The sequence below is a fragment of the Phascolarctos cinereus genome, unplaced genomic scaffold (assembly GCF_003287225.1).
Source record: "Phascolarctos cinereus isolate Bilbo 61053 unplaced genomic scaffold, phaCin_HiC Scaffold_726;HRSCAF=1367, whole genome shotgun sequence".
In the NCBI taxonomy this organism is placed as follows: Eukaryota; Metazoa; Chordata; class Mammalia; order Diprotodontia; family Phascolarctidae; genus Phascolarctos; species Phascolarctos cinereus.
In genome coordinates, this window is record NW_027556098.1 from 413,394,002 (window position 1) to 413,412,899 (window position 18,898).

Below are 18,898 nucleotides of genomic sequence, written 5' to 3' on the forward strand. Positions count from 1 at the left end.
CAATGCATAAACACCGGGCCTCCCCTCTGACAGGCACTGGGCCAACAGGCTGTCCCAGCCATAGGGGCTTGCCCTCATTTTTTGAACTGAGACCCCGGGGGTGCAGGACCTGGGCCAGGATTGCACAGCTAAAGGTGCAGAGCTTAAGGGAGATTCCAGTGCAGACTGGATCCCAAACTCAGCTCTCTCCTCCCGCTGCCACATTCGGGACTCGGGGAGGGCGGCCTCTTCCAGTCTAGTTTTTCCTGGTACACAGAGGCAAACTGAGGCCCAGGAAAGGCGTGATTTGCTCAAGGTCACCCAGCAAGAGGCTGGTGGAGCAGCACTAGAATCCAGGACTTCGGCCCTCCATCAGCCCAGGGGCTAGCCAGTCCCTAATCGTCGGGCGGCTTCCCCCAGCAGGAGGACAGCAGGGGAGGACTGCAGAAAAGTTCCTGAAGAAGCCTCCAAGACTGGGGGGGGGGGGCGCGTCCCCTGCCTTCCCGTCTCTATGCGGCCCCTTTAAGCACCGCCCCCCAGCTCTGTCGGGGCTCCAGCTACCCCCCCCACCCCCGCCCGCGCCGGCGCGCGCGTGTCTGGGTGTGAGTACTGGAGGGAGGGAATGGGGGGGTGAGGGGGAGGGGCGGGCGCAGCGTCTCCATGGCGACGCGGCGGTGACGTCGCCGCCCGGGGGGCGTGGGCGTCCCGGGCCCGAGTGCGATATTAACCCGGGAGGCGGCGGGCGGGGAAGGGGAGAGGCAAGGAGGCCGGGGAGCCGTGCGGGACGGGGAGCCCGGGCTAGGGCCGGGGAGCCGCGGCGCGGCCAGCACCCGGACCCGGGACAGCCTCCCCGCTACCCCCTCCCCAGCCGCCCCCCAGCCATGAAGACCCCAGCGGACACAGGTGCGGGCGGGCGGGCTGCGGGGGAGGCACGTGGGGGGCCGTTTGCACGTGGGGGCCGGGCCCCCCAGAGCCCAGAAAGTTTCCTGCGGGGAGGGGGGCGCGTGAACGGAACCACGCCGCCGGGGGCGGGGGTGCGCCGGGACCTGTTGCTCCCGGGGCTAGGTGGCCCGGAATAGGAGGGACGGAGAGCTGCGGGGGGAAGGGTTCCGGGAGCGCAACCCCCCTCTCTTCCCGCCTCCTTGGCAAACGGGGTCCGAACCACCGTGGGAGTGTGTGGGGGCGTCCCGCCGCGGAACTGCTCCCTCCCGCGGGGCAGCGTGGTCCGGCCCGTGACCTTCAGGGCGGCTCTTGCCCGAGGGGGGGGTAAGCGGTCTGGAGGGGGCGGGCGGGGGTCCCGGGCTGGCCGCCCCTCCCCCGCTCGCGCCGCCGCGCGGCTGCCGCAAAGTTCCCAAAGCTCGGCCCGAACGTTCGAAAAAGGAACTTTTTGTTTCCGACGGTGGAACGCGCGGCTTAAGGTGGCGCCGGGAGGGGGAGGGGGAGGCCCGGAGGGGCCGGGGCAGACCCTCCCCCGATCTGCTCGGCCTGGGCGGGGACCCCGGGCGGCGGCGGCGGGGGGGGGCGCGCCTCCTCCCTTTATGGCCCCCCTCCTCTCTCCCCTCCTCCGCCCCCCCCCGCCCGATCCACCTTAAGGGGCCTGTTACCCCTCCCCCAGCTTTAGGCTGGGAGGGGGGATTAGCCCCCCTCCCCCCAGGAGGCCCCCTGCCCCACGCAGCCCCCGGGCTTGGACTTTGGGCTGGGGGAGGGGGGCTGAACTGCCCCCCGTCGGAATCCGGCCCGGGGCGGGGACAGGGGGGAGGGGGAAGGAGGAGGGGAGGGGAGGGGGGCGCCGGGCTGTTCGAACTTGTTTCCTTCCCCGAGAACTTGTGTGTACTCTCCCCCTCCCCCTCCTCCCTGGACTGCTCTTAAAGGGCCCGCAGCCTACTGAGGGTGTTTGGGGATCGGCGGGGTCCGTGACCCCTGGTCCGCTAGGGGTGGAGGGTGAGGGTCACGTGGGTCTCATTCCCCCCCCCGGGCACCCCCCAGTGGTAGAGACCCCTTCGTTTTTTTGGGAGGGTGGGGAGAGAGCAGCCATTTAGGGGCTTCTGTAGCTGTCGTCCAGGACTCTGTCCCCGGCCCGTGCTCAGGGGCACCCCTCTGTGTATGTGTGTCTGTCTGTCTGTCTGTCTGCCTGCCTGCCTGCCTGCCTTCGTGTCTAAGATGAGGTGGGGCATGGGTGCAGCAGCGACTCCATCTGTCCCTCTGTCCTTCTGCCCTGGCCTTTCCATCCTCTCCCTGTTCCCACTTCCTGTTTTTCTCTGGTCCTGCCCTGGCGCCAGCCTCTAGCCTGAGGAGGGGGGGAGGGGGCTGCCTGGAGGAGGCGGCAGAGGTTCTCCCCCCTGCCCCCGAAAGTTATGTGAGCCATGGGAGTTCGATGGCCTGTCTCCTTCCCTGCCTGTCTTGGCCACCATGTAGGTGGGCATCCCTGCATCCCCCAGCTCCTAGCTGTAGGGCTCCCTCCCATTGTCTGACTGGGGCCAGGGGGGCCCCTTTCCCAAACTTCGCAGCCTCTCTTCCTGGTCTCATTGGTTGCCTTGCACCCCCCCACCCCCACCCCAGCCCGGCAGCCAGCAGCCCACCATGTGTTAGGTCTGGACTCCCGAATCCATTTGGAGTGTGGCCTTAAGCAGGTCCCTGGCCCCATGGGGGGGGGGGGCCTCTGTAAGATGAAGTCAGCACTTAGCTAGATTTCTAGGGTCCCTTCCAGCTGTGAACCTCAAGAGTGTCAGCGATGGCCTGCCAGGGCGTCCCAGCTGAGCTGATTCCCCCCCATGTCCACACAAGAAGACACAAGTATGCGCATACACACACTCACACTCTCGTGCCTGGCTCCGGGCAAACAGAGCCCCATTGAGAGACCCTGACGTCACCTTCCCCAGGAACAGGCCCTCATGTATGTGTGTCTGTGTCTGCTGCAGAGGGCCAGACAGGGGACCGGGCTGGGGGCAGGGGGCACGCCTGGGCCTCTGTCCCGCCAAGCAGTGGGCACGGTCCCTGGACCTGCCAGGAGTGAAGCGTCTGGCTGAAGGCTCAGGGCTGGCCTGGGAGGGCCATCCCTGCAGCCGGGGCTGGGCCGGGGGCTCCTGGGTCTGCAGCAGCCCCCCCCCCCGGTTCCTTTCCCTCACTCTCTTTGTGTGTCTCCCTTTCTCACTCCTTCTCTTCTCCGCAAAGTTTATTTTTAGCTCCCCTGCTCCCCCGCTCCCCGGCCCCATCTCTGAGCGCTGGTTGCCTGGTTACCGGGACATGGAAGCTTGGGGGGGTGGGAGAAGAGGTGTATGCTAGGGGAGGTGGTGGAAGGATTCCTACAACCCCTTCCCCCCATCCACGTCGTGGCCCATGGGGGTGACCAGCACACCTGGCTCCTGGGACTAGATTGGCACCCAGCATTGGGAGGGCAGCCTGCCTCCTCCCAGGAGGGCCCGAGCCTCCTGGGTCCCCTGACGCCCAGCCTGCCCGCCCAGCTCCCAAAGCCACTTACTGCCTTTCTCACTGCCCTTGGCGGCCCCTGCCCTCCCCCCTCCCTCCTCCTCCTCTCCCCCTCAATTACCGGCTGCATTGGTGCTGAATTATTGATGGACTCTGGTTGGCCCAGGGTTTGGGAGATGTGAGCGACCACAGCCCCCCCCTTCCCCCCCAGGGGACCAGCCAGCCCACCACCAACCTCTGCCCAAGGTTAATGCTGCCCGCCCCTGCTCTGGGAGTGGCTGAGAGGTGGGACCCCCAGGGCTCGAGAAGGAGGCTTTGGGTGTCCCCCCCCCAAGTTCTCAGACAGTCTGGCTTTCTCTCTCTTGGGGAAGACAGAGGCCCCTGTGTGCGCGTGAATGTGTGTGCGCTGACCTCATCGGCTACCATCCACCCCACCCCTCTCTTAGTTTTTCCAGACACTTCTCCCCCTAAGGGTGTAGGGGGCCTGAGCTGGGATATGGGGGCTCATCCTCAGATGGAGGAAGGAAGCCCAGGGCGCTAAGTGCTACCAGCCTCAAGAAGGAATGGGGGAGAAAGGGGAGACAGACTGTATGTGGGGGCCTCGTGCCTGCCACCTCTTCCTGCCCCTCCCCCTTGCTGGCAGCCCTGCCCGGAGCTGGCTGGCCGCCCGGCCCCCTGGCACCGGCCCCGGGACACGGCAGCCTCCGGTTTCCTGTCTCTGCCGGTGCTGCCCCAAGCCGCCGGCTCCATGTCTCTGGCTGTCTCTGTCTCCCTCTGAATCTGGTTTTCCTGCCTTCTTTTCCCCTTGCCCCCGGTAGACTTACTCGAGACCCTTGCTGCCTCCAAGTCCTTGACGACTGGGGCAAAGAGGTCTGGGGGGGGGGACACCAGGTTCCTGAGGGTGGGTGGGGATTGCAAGAGAAGAGGCTGGGAGGCCTCCACATTCGGAGCCTTGGATCCTGAGTTCAAACCACTCATTACGTGTGACCTTGGGAAAGTCCTTTTTCTCTGAGTCTGCTTTCTCATTGGTAACATAAAGACATTCGCCTAGATGATCTCCAAGGCCCTTGGTCTGAGAATGATAAAAGGGTCCCTACTGCAGCGGGGAAGAGTCTCCCAGGGAGACCCAGGCCCCCTCCCCCCTTGGAGAGAAGGCTCCTGCCTCTGCCCAAGCCTGGGCCTTGGGGTTTCTGATCTGTCAAGTGGGGGGGCTGACCCAGTCAGGCTAGCCTGGCTCCTGACCCTGCCTGCCTCTTCTGCCCCCTCCCCAGGCTTTGCCTTCCCGGACTGGGCCTACAAGCCCGAGTCATCCCCGGGCTCTCGGCAGATCCAGCTGTGGCATTTCATCTTGGAGCTGCTCCGAAAGGAGGAGTACCAGGATGTCATCGCATGGCAGGGGGACTACGGCGAGTTCGTCATCAAGGACCCCGATGAGGTGGCCCGCTTGTGGGGAGTCCGCAAGTGCAAGCCCCAGATGAACTATGACAAGCTGAGCCGGGCCCTGCGGTGAGTGGGGGACCCCCATGGGGACCGGAGTGCGGTGGGGAATGTTTGACCGGCCCCTTGGGGACTGCACAGCCTTGGTTGTGTCAAAATGTGGGGCTCAAGACTGAGGTGTGGGAGCCCCCATCCCAGAGGGCTGCTCCTCAGGAGGGAAGACCCCTCTGAGGCAGAGTAGTCTCTGAGCATCCTGGCTAGGCTTGAAGACCCTCTGTGATGGGCGTCTCATTCTCATGGGTTGCTTCTAGGTTTAGGGGGCTAGTTGTCCCCCAATATTGGTAGGATGGCAGAGCTGGGGGGGGGCTCCCTTCTGCTTTTACAGCTGGGGGAAGTGAGTCTCAGAGAGGGCCTGGCCTGGCCTAGCGAGGCCCCCTTTCTCCTGTGTCTCTGCCGGGTCATCTCTCACCATCTCTGACTTCTCTGCGTCTCTTGTCCCCCTCAGTTATTATTATAACAAGCGCATCCTTCACAAAACCAAGGGCAAAAGGTTCACCTACAAGTTCAACTTCAACAAGCTCGTGCTGGTGAACTACCCATTCATTGATGTGGGGCTGGCCGGTAAGTGGGGGCATCGCAGGCAGAGGCGGGCCGGGGCCCAGGTGTGCTCTCTTGCCTCTGACCTGTGCCCTGCCTTCCCCCTCAGGAGGGGCCGTGCCTCAGAGTGCCCCGCCGGTGCCCTCTGGGGGAGGCCACTTCCGGTTCCCCCCCTCGACGCCCTCCGAGGTGCTGTCCCCCACGGAGGACCCTCGCTCGCCTCCGGCCTGCTCGGCCTCCTCGTCGGCCTCTTCGCTCTTCTCTGCCGTGGTGGCCCGACGTTTGGGCAGAGGTTCTGTCAGTGATTGCAGCGATGGCACCTCAGAGCTGGAGGAGGCCCTGGTGGAAGACCCCAGGGCCCGCCCCCCAGGACCCCCAGAGCTGGGCGCCTTCCGGGGACCCCCTCTGGCCCGACTGGCCCCAGACGCGGGCGTCTTCCGTGTCTACCCCCGGCCCCGTGGAGGGCCGGAGCCCCTGAGCCCCTTCCCTGTCTCCCCCCTGGCTGGCCCTGGCTCCCTGCTCCCCCCCCAGCTCTCCCCAGCTATGCCCGTGACCCCCACCCACCTGGCCTACAGTCCATCCCCCACGCTGAGCCCCATGTACCCTGGTGGGGGTGGCAGTTCTGGGGGGGGCTCCCACTTCTCTTTCAGCCCAGAGGACATGAAGCGGTACCTCCAGGCCCACACTCAGAGCGTCTACAATTACCACCTCAGCCCTCGGGCTTTCCTGCACTATCCTGGGCTGGTGGTCCCTCAGCCCCAACGCCCGGACAAGTGCCCGCTCCCACCCCTGGCTCCCGAAACGCCGCCTGCCCCGTCCTCGGCCTCTTCCTCTTCCTCGTCCTCCTCGTCTTCCCCCTTCAAGTTCAAGCTGCAGCCCCCTCCTCTGGGCCGTCGCCAGCGAGAGCGGGAGAAGCCCCCGGTGGGGGCCGAGAAGGGCGCCGGGGCCCTGTGGGGGACACCCCCCCCACTCCCGGCCCAGCCCCGCCGCAGATCAAGGTGGAGCCCATCTCAGAGGGAGAGTCCGAGGAGGTGGAGGTGACTGACATCAGCGATGAAGACGGTGATGAGGACGGGGAGGTCTTCAAGGCCCCTCGGGTGCCCCCCGCGCCCCCCAAGGCGGAACCTGGGGAGGGCCCCGGCCCCGCCCAGTGCATGCCCCTCAAACTTCGGTTCAAGCGGCGCTGGAGTGAGGATCGCCGCCTGGAGGGAGGTGGCGGAGGTGGCGGCGGGGGGCAGGAGGAGGAGGACAAGAAGGTCAGGGCTGGGACCCCCTTGGCCCCGAGGCGGGTTAGTGCCGACCTCCAGCATGCCACTGCCCAGCTTTCCTTGGAGCACCGTGATTCCTGAGGGGGGGCTGCCCTGGATCTTCCCAAGCCCTGTCCCCCGCCCCGTCCTTTACTTCTCTGCTGCCTTAATTCTGCCCTCTCCCTGGTCACCAGAGGTGGGAGGGGGAGCAGACAGCTCTTGGGGACCCTTCCCCCAGGCCAGGGGACTCTCCTGGACCCTTGCCTTCTTCCTCCTGCCCTCTCCTCTTTTGTATAAAACTTTTTTGTTTTTTCTTTTTTAAAAAATGGGTGGGAGTGGGGGGAATCCCAGGGCCTCCATCTCTGTATTTCGGCCCTGGGGAGGGAGGGGGTTCATATTGCAGGGGAGGGGGTTGACCTCTCTGGGGCAATTTTTATTGGAACCGAGGTTCCCCCTACCCTGATTTCAGAAGTGCACAGGAATTAAAAAAGAAGTAACTGCAGCTTAGGAAATGAAGCCTTGCTCTCCCTTCCCCTCCCCCCCTCTGGGGCCATAGCACAGTCTCTCAGTCATGTCCTGTCCCCCCCCAAGCCTTTTTGTCCTTTCTTCCCTGCCCCTCCTTTGTGTAGGGGAGGTGGGGGTCAGTGCCTGGGGCTGGCCTTGCCCACCAGGTCTGGGGTGGGATGGGGAAAGGGAGGGGATAACTTTGTACTTACCAAAAACTTCTTGGGGTGGGGAGGGAGATGGCATTGCTCTCCTGGGGGCCACAAGTCTCTCTCTCTCTCTACAAGTGCCTACTGCCCCCCTCCCTCTTGCCCTTCCCCAAATGGTCTGTGCCCATCCCTCCTTGTCCATCCCTCCTGCCCCCCCCATACATGCTTCCCGGGTGAGGGGGCCCAAACCAAACAGAACTGGAACTTTTGGGGGGGTGGGGGTGGGACTCAATCAGCCTTATTCTGTATAGCAGGGGTGGGGAGGGAGGGACCTGGAGAATGTATCAAAAACAATAAAAATTTTGGGATCTTTACACAGTGTGTGGCTGCCTCCCCTCCCCCCCATTACATCAGGTCCTTTTTGTGGCTGGGAATATTGGGGAGACCTGACTTGTTGAGGCTTGACAAAGGGCCAGAGAAATCAGTGTCTGGAGGATTTCTGGATGTTGAACCTGGCTGGTTAAACACAGATGGGAAAATCTCTGAAGGGAGGGCCCAGAGCTGAAGCTGGAACTCTGTCTGCTCCTGCCTCATAGGGCTCTTCTCAGAGACCCCTGTTTCCTAAAGTGCCTGGTTAGGTAGACTGGATGTCATTGAATCCATCAGTGCTCCAAGAGGCAGGGAAAGGAAGAAGGGAGAGGTGGGTCACCAGCCCTCCCTTTATCGTCCATCCCAACAGATGCTTTTCAAGTCGGGTATAAAAGCTGTCCGTGTTTGAAAGGAGGGTTTGTTCTCCTGGGACTCTGTGACATGTGTGATCATTCACTCATTTGAAGAGGGGGCTTTTCTACCAGACACACAGCTTGACACTTCCTCTCTCTTCGGGACCAAGGTGTAGCCCTGCAAGGCTCTGTCTCCAGCTCCGTGCTTTTCCAAGTCCCACTTTACAGGGAGCCCTCCTGAGATCAGATAGCTCCTAAGAGTGCTCCCATGTGACCTGGGGCAAGTAACAACCTCTCTGGACCTGCCTCCTCTTCCTTGAATGAGCGAGGTCATGCTCATGCTTGTCTTACTGATTCAATGAGTCAAGCACTTTAGTGAGTCTTAAGAAAAGTATTGTGGAGATGTTTGTTGGAAGGGCCCAAGAAATTTCCTTGGTAGGTCCTGTTGAGGAAACTCCCCTTTGAGATGCAAGTCAGCACTGGCTTCACAATTTCTAGTCTTTGTGAGCTATCTGGGGCTGGGTTAAGTGACATGCCCAGAGTCACACAGCCAGCCTATGAGAGATCACATCCTTACAACTCAAGCTTTCTACTTTTACCACGCTGCCAGTGATCTGGGTTTCTCACCTCTGTACCTGTGGGCAAGTCCCCCTTTCTGAGCCTCAGTTTCCTTATCTGTAAAAATGGGCACCTTTGCATCCTCTGCTATACTGGGTTCTCAGTATGATGAAATCAGTGACTGTGGGAGTCAGGGGAGTGGTTTGCAATTGGAGGAGCACTCGGTCAGTCTTCCAGCTTTGTTCTGGGGTAAGGCCTCTGCCTTCTCGGCTGGCTTCCTTGGAATTAGAGGCTCAGAGCAGGCCTTGGTACGAGGTTGGTGCTTAATAGAAGCTTGATAAGTTGATAGCCCCCTCTTAACTACCTTCTGTGACATGCTATTGAGGGTGGGCAGGGAGGAGAGGATGGGGGAAACCTAGTGTCAGAGACAAGAAGGATGGCTAAGACCAAAGGGGGAAGAGTAAGGGAGCTGGTTGATGGAGGAAACTGAGGCATACGAAGGCTGACGGGGCCACTGCAGTCTCCTGGGTGATGTAAGTCACTCCCTGGGGTGGGGGCCGCCGGGGGTGGAGGCGCCAGGCTATTTCGGGAAGTTGTTACCCGGCAACGCAGATGCTGCTGGGAGGGTGGTGGTAGTGGGGGGGGGCGGGAGGGAAGGATGTCGTCACCTCCAGGAGGGGGCTGGGACCCTGCAGGGTGGAGACCTTGGTTCCCACAAACTCTCAGTCCCCGCTGAAGAGTGGATGTGCTCGTTGGTCTTGACCCCAGCCCCAGGGGATCCCCTCAGCCTCTCCCTCAGATGGTGCTGACTCTGGTCAGGACCGTAAAAGCAGGGGGAGGTGACCCCTTTACAGTTTCACTCATCTCCCCTGACCCCAGAGAAGCTGGCTACCTTCATCCTTTCACCGAGTTCCCCACCCCCTTCAGTGAGTACCATATCCTGTTAACTGAGCCTTTCCATCCTCCTCATTGCTTCCCATGCCCTTCCTCATTTTGCCTCCCCATCCCCCATCCATCTCCATGGAACAGACCCTTCCCATCTCCACACAGCACCCCTCTCCTTATTGCCTCCATCCCTCCTGATATGAACCCCCATCCCTTCTGGAACCTCTTCTCAAGTCCCCACCTCCTCTCTTAGAACCAAGTATCCTTTTTGACAGTCTTCCGAACCCTTTAAATACGCCCCTGGCCTGTCTCCCTGGTCCACACATCCCCTTTTCCCTGAGCCCCTAACCCTGTCTCCCTGGTCCACGCATCCCCTCTTCACTGAGCCCCTAACCCCGTCTCCCTGGTCCATGCATCCCCTCTTCTCTCAGCTCCTAGCCCCATCTCCCTGGTCCATGCATCCCCTCTCCCTCTTCTCTCAGCCCCTAACCCCGTCTCCCTGATCCAAGCATTCCCTCTTCACTGATCCCCTAACCCGTCTCCCTGGTCCACGACATCCCCTTTTCCCTGAGCCCCTGACCCTGTCTCCCTGGTCCAATCATCCCCTCTTCACTGAGCCCCTAACCCGTCTCCCTGGTCCATGCATCCCCTCTTCTCTCAGCCCCTAACCCCGTCTCCCTGGTCCATGCATCCCCTCTCCCTCTTCTCTCAGCTCCTAACCCCTTCTCTGTGATCCACGCATCCCCTCTCACTCAGCCCCTTTCCCCTTTAAAGGCCCCGCCCCCGCCCCTTCCCAGCTAAGAACTGGAGCAGAATGCTCAGGCATCGGCCCCGCCCCCTCCCAGACCTCCTTGGGTAACGGCAGCTCCCTCCCGGCCTCTCCCCGCCCCGCCCCACCCCCCGAGGGATGGAGCCTTCAGAAGGAGCCGCGTGGCCCACGTCAGAACTTGCGCATTCCTTTTCCTGACTGACAGCCGGCAGGGGGCAGCGCGGCCTGCCCAGGCCGGGAACTACAACTCCCAGCAGCCAGTGCGCACAAATCTCAGCCTTGGACTTTAATTTTCTACGTCCTATACCAATGATCAGGCTGGAAAATTACACAGATTTCTCCAATACCTCTGCTATCCGCTAGGAACGCCGCCCTCATCAGCGTGGAGACCTACAATTCCCAGAATATGTGGCTCCAAACTAAGTTCTGTGTGGATGCCTATCTGCCCCAGCCTACCCTCCGCTCAGGGAGAACTACAAATCCCAGAAATCTTCAGGACGGGGTGGGCGTGGGTTCAGACTGGGACCCATGTGAGGACTCCAATAGCCAGAATTCACTGGGGTTAGGAAGTGCTGAAAGTTCCCAGCATTTCCGGAGACACAGATAAATGTGTCCTAGAGGACTTCATTTCCTCTCAGCATTGACAGTGTTGGTGCACGTGCATCTGTATGCTTATGGGGGAGAGTGAGAAGAGTCCGCTTCCCAACATTCCATGGGTGCGAGGGGAGAAATAAAAACGAACCTCGGGGAAGGAAACGGGAACTACATTTCCCAGCATTCCTGAAGGGTGGGGGGGAGGAGCTGAAAGGTCGAGAGTTCCTTTTCCCGGTGGTCGTTGCGCGAGGGCGTTGGTTCCCTGCTCTTATCGGTTAAAAAAAAAAATACTCCACTTCCCAGAATGCTTTGTTGCTCTCTAACCCCTCCCCCCCAACAAGGGTGGGTCAGTGACGTATACTCGAGCATCCTCATCACACAAGCTGCGATGACTAATTCCACTGCCTCCCCTTTCCTTGCAACTAGCTGCTGAAGAAGAGCGGAGGCAGGGAGCGGGGCAGAAGTCTTTTGGCTTCGCGGCCGGCATATCCTTACTTTTTTTTTTGAGGCTCTCCCTTGGACCCGTAGTTTGACAGGAGGGGGTGGTGTCGAACTCCATCTCCCAGGATCCTCTGTGGCTTCAGGTACCAAAATGTTACAATGAAGTATATTTCCCGGCATCCCTCGCCGTCGTGGTCCGTGACGCAGAAGGAGGTAGTTGGGGGTTTTGGGGAACGGACTACGTGTCCCGGCATTCCTTGGGGCCATCCCCCCTCAGTGCTCTTCAGGGATCTCGACTTTTGAGGCGTTCTCCGCGTCCTCGGTTCACCTAGCGCCCCGAGAGCGCTCGCAGACCTTCTCCGGGCCCTGCCGTCTTGCCCCCGCCGGTCGCCTTGGAGCCAATGACGTTGCTTCTGCGGCGGAGCGAGGACTCCATTTCCCGGCATGCGCGACGGGCCGTGCCCCTCCTCGCTCCTGACGCCCAGCGGCCGCTGACTCCATTTCCCAGTACGCTCCGCGGGGTCGGGCCGGTCGTGTGAGCGTGCGCGAACTGCATTTCCCGGCGAGCCCCGCGGCGCGGAGCCGGAGCCGGAGCCGCAGCCGCAGCCGGAGCCGGAGCCGGAGCCGGAGGCCGGAGCGGCCGCGGCCTGGAGCGGAGCCGGAGCCTAGCTCAACCCGCCCCGGCCGGGGCCCCGGGGAGCAGCGCGGCGGCCTCTGAGGCGCCATGAGCGGCGGAGCCCCGGGGAGCGGCGGCAGCGGCGGCGGCGGCGGAAGCGACAGCATCTCGGGCCGGGCCCGGACCAGCTCGTTCGTGGAGCCGGGGCCGGCGGGGCCCGGGCCGGGCCGGGCGGAAGCGGAGCAGGCCCCGGGGCCACCGTCCCCAAGGCAGGCGGCCCGGGCTCGGCCCCGCCGGCCCCGGCGCCAGTCTCGGGTCCGGGCCCCGGCCCGGGTCCTGCTCCGGGCCCCATTCCTGGTCCCGGCCCCGGCGGCTCGGGTACCGGCGGCGGCGGCGGTGTCACGGGAGCCGTGAACGTGGCCTTGGCCTCGGGCTCTGGAGGAGGAGGAGGAGGGGGCGGCTCGAGCTTCCCACCACCTGCCGTGAAACTGGGCCGTGAGTAGGGGGTGGGGGCTCCCCTGCCCTCCTCCTTTCGCCCCCTCCCACCTCCCGAGGACTTGGGGGGGGTGCAGTTGCCCCAGGCAGGGAAGGGCTTCCACAGTGGGCTCCTCCTCGGAGGTCAGTCACCCGGGGAGTGGTCGTGGGGGTCAGAGGGTCTCTGCTTCTCCTAGCCCCCACGGCTGTCACTAAGGGGGCTGAACTAAGGCTTCCCCCCCCCCAGCAGTCCGGCGGTCCTAGGGACTGGAGGTTAAAGGTGAGGGCTCCCCCCCCCTTCAGCTGAGGAGGGATGCTGAGATCAGCCCCTTGTCCTGAGAAAGGCACCAGGTCAGCCACAGGAGGGGCAGAGGGGCTTGTCCCAGGGGCTGGACGTGACCACTCCCTACCCCTTCCACTGACTGGTGGGGGAGCAGGGAGTCGCCATGTCCCTCTTCTCCAGGTGACGGTGGCAAAGTGACCACGGTGATGGCGACCTTGGGGCAGGGGCCGGAGCGCTCCCAGGAGGTGGCCTATACAGACATCAAGGTGATCGGCAATGGCTCCTTTGGTGTCGTCTATCAGGCCCGCCTGGCGGAGACGGGGGAGCTGGTGGCCATCAAGAAGGTGCTGCAGGACAAGAGGTTCAAGGTACCAAGGGGCGAGGAGCGGGCATGGGAACCCAAGCTGTAGAGGTCAGTGGAGCTCAGTGACCCAGAGTGGAGATGGGTCGGGGACAGGGGAGATCTGGTCCCTGAGGGGAATCTGCCCGGTCTGGGTCCCCCAGAGGAGTAAGAGAGACCAGAATGACGAGGAGCCTGGTGAGGACGAGGGACTGTGTCTGGGGCATGAACCTCAGTCTAAGTCTTCGAGCAGAGAGAGAGGCAAGGGACAAGGAGCGGGCTGTAGCGTCTGGGGGAGCAGGAGACCCAGGCTGGGGTGAGGCTCTGGCTGTCAAGGGGTGGGGTTTGGAGGGCAGGAGGAGCCAGGTGGTAAACTAAAGGTCGAGGTCCTAGAAAGGAGTGCCGGCTTCTGTCTGACGCGTCCTAGAGGGTCCAGGGATGAGAGAGTTGAGGTAGAGGAAAGAGGGAACTCTGATGAGAGACCCTAAGGCAGGATCAGGGTTCTAGAGCAGCTAGGGAGGCCAGGAAGCATCTGACCTGTAGCTGGTGCGTGGGAGACTCGTGGCTTGGGAGGGCTGGAGTCAGGAGTTGGAGGCTCCATCCCAGAGAGAAAAGGGGAGAGCTACTTTTTGTGGTCAGCTCAGAGGGGCTGATCCCTGGGCCAGGGGGATGGGGAGTGGCCAGATCTGAGCAGGGATCTGGATCTCAGGGGGAGAAGGAATTCTGGAGGTCTGGGAAGGGAAAAGCCTGGAGAAAAGACTCATTTCTGGGGCCCAGGATCATGTGGTGGCATCCGGAGAAGTGGTGGGGACACAGTTGGGCTGAGCTCCCATTGGATGAATGGGGCTTTGGTGCTTGAGAAGGCAGGAGAAGGAAGGGCAGTTCTATGAGACTGGGGCCCCGGAAGCATCCTGGCCCATGGTCCAGTTCCTAAAAAGAGCAGCGAATCGGGAAGAGGTACTTTGACCTCGTGGAAAGAGAAGTAGATTTGACCTGACAAGACCTGGGTTCAAATCCTCTTTGGGCCACTGTGTGTGTGGCTTTGGATGAGTCACTCCTCTCTGGGCCTCACCTTCACCTTTCAGAGAGGGAGTTGGGCTGGCTGCCTTCAGCTCTAGGCCATGGGCCTAGAACCTCTAAGGTTCCTTTCGTTGCTAAACTCTGTAATTTCTGATGTTTGGGGAGGGGGAGATCAGGCATCAGAGGTTTCATAGAAAGAGAGAAAAGTGGTGCATGGAAGACGAGGGTCTGAGACGGGCCTGGGAGGGGAGTTGAGCCTGGTGAAGGAAGCAGGGAGGTCTGGCGTCCCAGGGACAGGGGACGGAACGTCTGAGGCAAGGGCACAAGGAGGAAATGGAGGTTGGGCAAGAGTGGGCCGAGACCACAAAAGGAGAAAACTAGTCTGGAAGGGGGAAGAGAGGGGCTCTGCTGCCTCTGCCCCACGCTCAGCTCTGCCTCCTGAGCACAGCGCTCTCTTTCCCCAGAATCGGGAGCTACAGATCATGAGGAAGCTGGACCATTGCAACATCGTACGGCTTCGCTATTTCTTCTACTCCAGTGGGGAGAAGGTGAGGTCTGGAGGCCTGGCAGAGCGGCTCCCCCAGCTCTGGGGAGTGCCTGGGTCCCCTCCTCACCCTGCTCTCCTTTCCTCACGGCAGAAGGATGAGCTCTACCTGAATCTGGTGCTGGACTTTGTGCCTGAGACCGTTTACCGGGTGGCACGGCATTTCACCAAGGCCAAGCTGACCATCCCGCCCATCTACGTCAAGGTGGGACTCGGGCCCCAGCTCATCCTTGCGGTTAAGTCCTGGGAGGGTCCTGCTCTCTCAGACATGGGAATGGGGATGACCTCATGGGACAGCAAGAAAGGGCCAGAGGAGGGGAGGGGGCGGGCCTGGGCTCACATGAACCAGCCATAGGCCCCTTGGGTGGCCTGGGGAAGCCTGCGGACCCTTTCCAGAATCATGTTTTTAAATAATTGTAGTTAGAGGTTATTGAAAATAGATGTAACTGCGCCTCCCCTCAAGTTCACAGACCCCTTGATTTAGAAGGTGCTTCTTTTTGGCCTGGTTTCTGTTCTGCAGAGTGGGCACCTCGAAGTGTCTGTGATAAAGAAGACCCCCTCATACCCCAACAAGGGCCTGTAGGAAGGCTGGGCCTCTGCTCTCCAGTCCAGCCGCTCTGGACCCTGAAGCATGCTCCTAGGCTGCAGTGCCTGAGGACTTTCTCCCCGGGGGTCAGGACCCCTGGTGCTAGAGGGAGTCAGTGTGGGTGAGCAAGATGGGCGCGAGGACAGTGGTATGAGTGACCAGGCAAGGGCCACGAGCAAGCCTCTCCCGTCTTTGTTCCTTAAGTGATGAGCTGTAGGGCCTTGTGCCCAGGGGTCTCTAAGATCTGGCCTGGGCTTCAGACGGCATTGAGGCTAACCCTCAGCTGAGCCAGCATCCCCTCTGGTATTTCTGAGACTGTGCTGGGAGACCACCCTGGACAGGGAACTCGCTCCTCCCCAAAGCAGCCCGTCCCGTCGTTGGGCAGTTCTGACAGGGTCAGTTTGCTTTTCTTTACCGTGAGCTACGTTTCACCTGCCCGCGATTCTCCCCATCACTTCCGTGGCTGAAGATGTGTCTTGTCCACGGTCACAGCTAGCGGAGGCTGAGCCGGGGCCGGATTGTGGGCCTGACATGCCAGTGCTATTGGCTGTGTCTTAAGGACCAGCCCAGGGTCTTCCCCCCCATGCTTCCAGGCTCAGCAGTGGATCTTCATGGGGCAGTTTCTGGTCTTGGCTGCCTTCCTCTGTGTGTGCTCCTGGTCAAGAACTGTGGCCCCTGAGCCATGTCTGGGCTTGAGGGAACAGACGGGCATAGGGCACTGTGTCCCACTTCTGCCATGGCCCACTTTGTGACTCACTGCGGGCAGGGTCTTTGCCCTCTTGGGACCCCCTGCATAGTCAGGGGCCTTAGACGACAGGAGCCCCCAGGCCCTCCTGGCTCTCCTGTCTGATTCTGTGGACTTGCTCCTGCGTGCTGCTTGGGACTGGGAGTTCTCAGTCACTGAGCCTTAGCTCAGACTCTTAGGGCTGGCAGGGACTGCACAAGGCATGTGGCCCAGCCAGGACCCGAGTCCCCTCTACCTCCACCTTGTTCTCAACAAGTGACCGAATATGCAGCCTCTGCTGGAGGACCTCCAGCAGTCGGGGGCTCACTACCTGGTCTTTTGGAGCACCAGGTTACATTACATGGAGACCCTCTGGGGCCAAGCAGAAGAGCCCTTAGTGGTTGGACCTTGCAATCCATGAAGGCATCTAGCTTGGAAGACTCCCTTGACCCTTTCTGGGACAGCGATATTGTGGTAGCCCTGCCTCCCCTAATGCTCTGGTGGGGGGTGTCTTGCCCTAAGGCTGACCACAGTGTCCCTTGCCCCCAGGTGTACATGTACCAGCTTTTTCGGAGCTTGGCCTACATCCACTCACAGGGCGTGTGCCATAGAGACATCAAGCCCCAGAACCTCCTGGTGGACCCAGACACTGCTGTCCTCAAGCTCTGTGACTTTGGCAGGTGGGCAGAGCTGGGGCCTGGGGCTAGCCGGTGTGGGGAGGGGTGCCGGGACCTCAGCAGCCTTCATTTCCTCCCTCCTGCACATTGTCTGACAGTGCTAAGCAGCTGGTCCGGGGAGAGCCCAACGTCTCCTACATCTGCTCGAGGTACTACCGGGCCCCCGAGCTCATCTTCGGAGCTACCGACTACACTTCGTCCATCGGTCAGAGCCGCCAGGAGGCTGGGGTCATGGTGGGCCAGAGGCTGCCTTGTTCTCTTTGTCTCACCTGGTTTTTGGTCTGGGGTGGGGTCAGGGAGGATTGACGGGGATGGTTGGCGGCCGTGGTGGGCTGGAGCTCCAGCCACTCAGGGGTCAGGGCCAGACCGTGGGCATGGGGCTGGGGCAGAACCAGGTTTCTGGTGCCACCAGACCAGACTTCCATTTGTGTGCCTGGCCTCCAGATGATGGCAAGGTCGTCCGGCCCCGATGGCTTGTGGTCGGCTCAGGCAGCTCCTCCGTGATGGAGCCGTCCAGAGAGGAGGCCACAGATGCCCGGGAGGCGGAACGTACTCCTTTGCCTTCTGATGGGCTTTCTGTTGGCAGATGTGTGGTCGGCTGGCTGCGTCCTAGCTGAGCTCCTCCTCGGCCAGCCCATCTTTCCTGGGGACAGTGGGGTGGACCAACTGGTAGAAATTATCAAGGTGAGCATGGAGGAGTCTGTGAGCTGTGAGAGTGAGTGGCACCGAGGGCGAGTCTGAGCCCTTCGACAAAGGTCACTGCGTTCCCTGCAGGTGTTGGGGACGCCCACACGGGAGCAAATCGGGAGATGAACCCAAATTACACTGAGTTTAAGTTCCCCCAGATCAAGGCCCATCCATGGACAAAGGTTTGGCCATAGTTTGTTTTGGGGGGGGGGGAAGTAGTGGCTCTGGGCCCTAGGACCCCGGCCCACGGCGGGAGGAGGCTCACGGCTGCCCCGGGCCCTCTGTGTCCTCCTGTGTGTCAGGTCTTTAAGGCACGGACACCGCCAGAGGCTATCGCACTGTGCTCCCACCTGCTGGAGTACACCCCGGCCACGAGGCTGTCCCCCTTGGAGGCCTGCGCCCATAGCTTCTTCGATGACCTGCGCAGCCCCGGGGCCCAGCTCCCCAACAGCCGGCAGCTGCCCCCCCTCTTCAACTTTAGCCCTGGTGGTGAGTTGGGGAGAGGGGGCTTGGGGGTGGGAATGGAGCCAGGGAAGGGGAGAGATGAGAGGTAGAAGTCAGCCAGGGTGGGGGCAGACAGGCAGGAGGTGAACCGAGGCTGGGCTGGGGAGTACGGACGCTCACTCATCTGCCTTCCCCCGCCCCCCAGAACTCTCCATCCAGCCGAATCTCAATGGCATCCTTATCCCTCCCCACCTGAGGAGCCCTGCAGCTTCCGCCTCGTCGTCCTCACGTGGTGAGTTGGGGGACAACCAGGAGGCCTCTGGGCGGCGGCAGGTCAGTGGGAGGGCCTGGAGTTGACACTTCCCTGTGTTGCCTTGGTTTCAGGGGAGAACCAGGAGCTTCCAGGACAGGAGCCTTCCACGTCTGTAACCAACTCCTCCTGAGGGCCTCCAGGACGCCCCTCCCACCTTCCATCCTGGAAGCCTGGGGTGGAGGCCTGGGTCCTCGAGCCTGCCTTCTCCCCATCCCTGGCTGGGCTGTTTTTAGATGGGGGGCGAGGAAAGGGGAGAAGACAGCCGAGACCCAGGCCCCTCCTACCTCACAGAGGCAAGAGCCTGGTAGGGGACATGGAGGAGGGGGTACCCCTTTAGCCCCCTGCACTGAGCTGGCTGGCCGAGCTAGCTTTTTAACAGAGGATTTTAACTGGGTGTTGGGGGGTGGTGGAGAGAGAAGGAAGAGGCTCTTTGGGCTTGGCCACAGGGGTTTGAGCATTCCCCCCTTACCCCTGCCTTGGTCCTGTCCCTGCCACCCTCCATTTGTCCCTTGTAAATAGGACCAGACCCTGTCTCAGGCCCCTCTTTCTTCCTCAGCCCTCCCCTCTTTTTCCCCCCGGGTGTAAATAGATTGTTATAATTTTTTCTTAAAGAAAATGTTGCAATGATTCGCGCCGCCCATCCCTCCAGCCCCAGTTATGTCCCATCTGCCCTCCCTGCTGCCCCCCCCCGGCCCCCCGGGACAGGGCGGGGGGCCGGGGGTCCTGATGTCTTCGTTCCCACGGTAGGGTTTGCCTGTGTACAGAACTTCCGTTCAATAAATTATTGGCATGAGAAGGAGCTGCCTCTGCCCTGGTGTCCCTTGGGCAAGCTGGGGAGGGTGGTGTGGGCCTGAGCCTCGTGCTGGCTCTGCCTGGGATCCT

General features: G+C 61.7%; 2 protein-coding genes across 2 annotated transcripts; both read left to right on the top strand.

Annotated features, from left to right (window-relative positions):
• The first annotated feature begins 711 nt into the window (after nt 1-711).
• Nucleotides 712-7,665, top strand: ERF (ETS2 repressor factor). The gene is given in 5 exon segments (XM_021003291.2): nt 712-882; nt 4,677-4,911; nt 5,348-5,463; nt 5,549-6,403; nt 6,406-7,665. Coding segments are annotated over 5 exon segments (1,611 nt in total). The 5' UTR covers nt 712-860; the 3' UTR covers nt 6,789-7,665.
• A 3,561-nt stretch (nt 7,666-11,226) lies between these two features.
• On the top strand, nt 11,227-18,812 carry GSK3A (glycogen synthase kinase 3 alpha). Its single transcript, XM_021003292.2, is given in 13 exon segments — nt 11,227-12,129; nt 12,132-12,419; nt 12,862-13,049; nt 14,506-14,589; nt 14,680-14,790; nt 16,445-16,575; nt 16,671-16,777; nt 17,159-17,256; nt 17,347-17,371; nt 17,374-17,441; nt 17,562-17,748; nt 17,909-17,995; nt 18,088-18,812. Coding segments are annotated over 13 exon segments (1,530 nt in total). The 5' UTR covers nt 11,227-12,032; the 3' UTR covers nt 18,147-18,812.
• Nucleotides 18,813-18,898: the final 86 nt, after the last annotated feature.